The sequence below is a fragment of the Chrysemys picta genome, chromosome 1 (assembly GCF_011386835.1).
Source record: "Chrysemys picta bellii isolate R12L10 chromosome 1, ASM1138683v2, whole genome shotgun sequence".
NCBI lineage: Eukaryota > Metazoa > Chordata > Testudines > Emydidae > Chrysemys > Chrysemys picta.
The window spans coordinates 355,154,015-355,157,982 of NC_088791.1; the positions used below are offsets into that span (position 1 = coordinate 355,154,015).

The window sequence follows — 3,968 nt, forward strand, 5'->3', positions numbered from 1 at the left end:
GGACTGTGCTGAGTTCTGTGCTGCTCCCAGCTTCTGTCTCTGGGGCAGGGAGTTTGATTATAAGCAGAGCCAGGGTGATTAAGATAACAAAAGACGTGTCACTAAATTAAATGCAGAATCATTAGTTGGTCCTGAAAGCATTGCCAGGCATTCCTGTTAAAATATAGGAAGCAAATGATAGGAATAAATGGGGGAAATGGAGAATGGTAAATAGTGGTGTCCCCCAGCGGTCTGTCCTGGGACAAGTATTATTCAACATTTTCATAAATGATCTGGAGAAAGGAGTAAACACTGAGGTGGCAAAATTTGCAGATGATACAAAATTACTCAAGCTTGTTAAGTCCAAAGCAGACTGCAAATGGTTACAAAGGGATCTCACAAAACAGGGGGACTGGCCAGCACAAAGCAATAAAGTGGCACATGAAATTCAGTGTTGATAAATGCAAAGTGACGCACATAGCAAAATATAATCCCAACTATACATATAAAATGGTGGGGGTCTAAATTAGCTGTTACCCATCAAGTAAGAGATCTTGGAATCATTTTGGGTAGTTCTCTGAAAACATCCGCTCAGTCTGCAGCGACAGTCATAAAAGCAAACAGAATGTTGGGAATCATTAGGGACGGGAAAGGTACTAAGACAGAAAATATCATATTGCCGCTATGTAAATCCATGGTATGCGAACATATTGAATACTGTGTGCAGAGCTTGTCACCCCATCTCAAAAATGATATATTGGAATTGGAAAAGGTACAGAGAAGGGCAACGGAAATTATTAGGGGTATGAAACACCTTCTGTGACAAAGTTGGAATGTTCTTAATGTTTTCTCTGAATACTGTGTGGGTGCCTCAGTTTCCCCTATGCATGTCTTAAATATCTAGCTGGTGGGATAAGGGTGTGTGGTTGTTGCAGAGCCCTAGAGGGCCAGTGTGACGGTGTCTGCACAGAGAATGGCTGACGCCCTGTCTCCTGGCAACTGATGGCCTGGGCCCCTCCTCTGCAAAGGTGCCAACTGAACGTGTTGGAGAACAAAGAGATCAGGTGACCTCCTGGCCTGGGAAAGAGACAAAGGCGAGAGGAGGGGCTGGAGAGTTTCAGTTTGGAGCTGGCTTGGGTAATGGAGGGAGGCCCAGATGGAGCTCTGGCCTCCCTGCCCCAAGATGGACCTGACTGAGGGGTCCTGTTTCCTGTACCTACAAGCTCTGTTTTAGACTGTGTTCCTGTCATCTAATAAACCTTCTGTTTTACTAGCTGGCTGAGAGTCACGTCTGACTGCGGAGTTGGGGGTGCAGGGCCCTCTGGCTTCCCCAGGAGCCTGCCTGGGTGGACTCACTGTGGGAAGTGCACGATGAGAAAAGGGATGCTGGATGCTCCGAGGTCAGACCCAGGAAGGTCGAAGCTGTGTAAGCTTCTTGCCCTGGAGACAGGCTGCTCAGAGAGAGGAGGCTCCCCCAGAGTCCTGACTGGCTTCGTAGGGAGTAGTTCCAAAGCATCACCTACTGACTCCGTGACACTTTCTATATGAGGAGAGATGAAAAAGAATTTGATTTTCAGTTTGGAAAAGAGATGACTAAGCCGGGATATGAGAGAGATCTATAAAATCATGACTGGTGTGGAAAAATTGAATAAGAAAAGGTTAATTTACTACGTCACATAACACAAGAACTAGGAGTCACCCAATCAAATTAATAGGCAGCAGGTTTAAAACAAACAAAAGAAAGTATTTCTTCACAGTCAACCTGTGGAACTCTTTGCCAGGGGATCTTGTGAAGGCCAAAACTATAACAAGGTTCCAGTAAGAACTAGATAAGTTTTTGGAGGTCAATCAAAGGCTATTAGCCAGGGTGAGAAGGGGGCTGTCCCTAGTCTCTGTTTGCCAGAAGTTGGAAGTGGGTGACAGGGCATGAATCACTTGATGATTATCTGTTCTGTTCATTGCCTCTGAAGCAACTGGCATTGGCCACTGTTATAACATAGGATACTGGAATACACAGGATACCTACCATGGCAATTCTGATATTCTTATATAGACCCCAGAACTATCTGCCCCCCCCCCCCCCACACACACACATACTTTAACTCACTAGACCCCATTCACCTACCAGAACTGAGCTAGAACCCAAGAACCCTGAGAGGGTCTCTCTCTCCACAGAGTTAGTAACAAAATAAGAATACACATTATAATTATAAACCCCACCAGTGTTCCTTAAGTGACTTGCCACAAGATGCCAGAACATGTTAGTATTAGAGCTGACTGGGTTTAATATTTGTTTAATTTCCTTTCTTTTATATACAAATTAGATACAGTGCTGCTGTCTGCTAATTACTAAGTTATCTGCCAAAAGACTAGAGCTTTCAAGAGCTTAGCTAGCCCCTGGAATCATGGTTAAAGTTGCCACCCCAAGAAAAATCTGAAATGACTCCCTTGCAGATCCTGCGGGGGGGAGAGGGAGGTGGAGATGATTCAGCGAGTGACAGGGGGAGGGGAGGAGAGGATCGATATACGGGGTGGGGCCTTAGCTTGAAGAAGCAGAGCAAGGGGTGACACTTGACAGAAGAGGTCGAGCAAGGGGCAGGGCTTTGGAATCCAGTTAACAGCAATTAGAAATGTGGCAATCTATGCGTTAATGAGTTGTACGCAGACCGATTCCCCAGTTTGTCACGCTGACACAGCACGGTAGGGTCGGGAAAGGATTTAATGTCTATCTGACTGTCCAGTAACTGATTCAGGAAAGAGGGCTTAGCACCATGTCCCCAGCCAGCTCTGCACGGTGGTTGGCCTTAAAGCCAGACCACCAGGAGAAAACTTTCGGTCCTTTATGAGTGAAGAGCCAGAGCAGCCTGTTTCTGATCTGTTTGGTCTTGAAACCATAGATGATGGGATGTAGCATGGGGGGCACCAGAATGCTCAGGTTGGCCATGAGAACGTGGAAATGCAAGGGCACATTCTGGGCAAACCGGTGTGTGAGGATGGAGAAGAGAGACGGGATGCAAAAGGCTAAGGTGGCAAACAGGTGGGAGCTGCAAGTCCAAAAAGTCTTCACCCAGGCGTCCTTTGTGGGGAGGCTGAAGATCGCCCTGAGAATCTGTGTATAGGACAGGGCAATAAAAAACACATCCACACCAGTGATGAGGAATATCAGAGAGAAGCCATAGTAATTATTGACACGGATGTCAGCACAGGCCAACTTCACCATGGACATATGCTCACAGTAGGTATGGGGGATGATGTTGGTTCTGGAATAGGGGCACCGCCTCGCCAGGAAGGGATTGGGTAGAACGAGTATGCTGCTGCGTAGTACCACAGCCAGACCTATCTTGCCCACCACGGGGCTTGTCAGGATGGTGGAATGTCTCAGGGGATCGCAGATGGCCACGTAGCGATCAAAAGCCATGGCCACCAAGATCCCAGATTCCATTGCTGAGAAGCAGTGAATGAAGTACAGCTGGGTGAGGCAGGCACTGAAATCGATTTCCCTAGAATTGAACCAGAAAATGCTCAGCATTTTAGGCACGGTGGATGTAGACAGGGCCAGGTCAGTGACAGCCAGCATGCACAGGAAATAGTATATGGGTGCATGCAGGCTTGGCTCTATCTTCACGATGAAGAGGATGGTGAAGTTCCCCAAGACGGCTATGGCATATATTGCACAGAAGGGGATGGAGATCCAGACATGGGCTGCCTCCAGGCCAGGAATGCCCAACAGGATGAAGGTGGAGGGGTTGGTGAAGTCGGTTGTGTTGGAATCTGACATGGAGTAGGGGAGAAGGTGTCCAACTCTGAGGTAGAATGGTGTCTCCTGACTTCCTGTATGTGCCCAAGCTCTAGGGTGATGGTCGCAGTACAAATGCCTGGATGGAGAGACAATGTTAATATGAGACACTACATACACTACTGGACGCTGTTCTCGTGGGTGAAGCAGATTGGTTGCTCTGCACACACTGAAAAATGACATTTTCATTTTT

The 3,968-nt window shown here is 47.2% G+C and overlaps 1 protein-coding gene across 1 annotated transcript; it reads right to left on the reverse strand.

The window, feature by feature from the left end:
* Positions 1-2,728: 2,728 nt before the first annotated feature.
* On the reverse strand, positions 2,729-3,757 carry LOC135976940 (olfactory receptor 52E8-like). The gene has a single exon (XM_065574867.1). The coding sequence runs from the start codon at positions 3,755-3,757 to the stop codon at positions 2,729-2,731; it is 1,029 nt and encodes a 342-aa protein (XP_065430939.1).
* Positions 3,758-3,968: the final 211 nt, after the last annotated feature.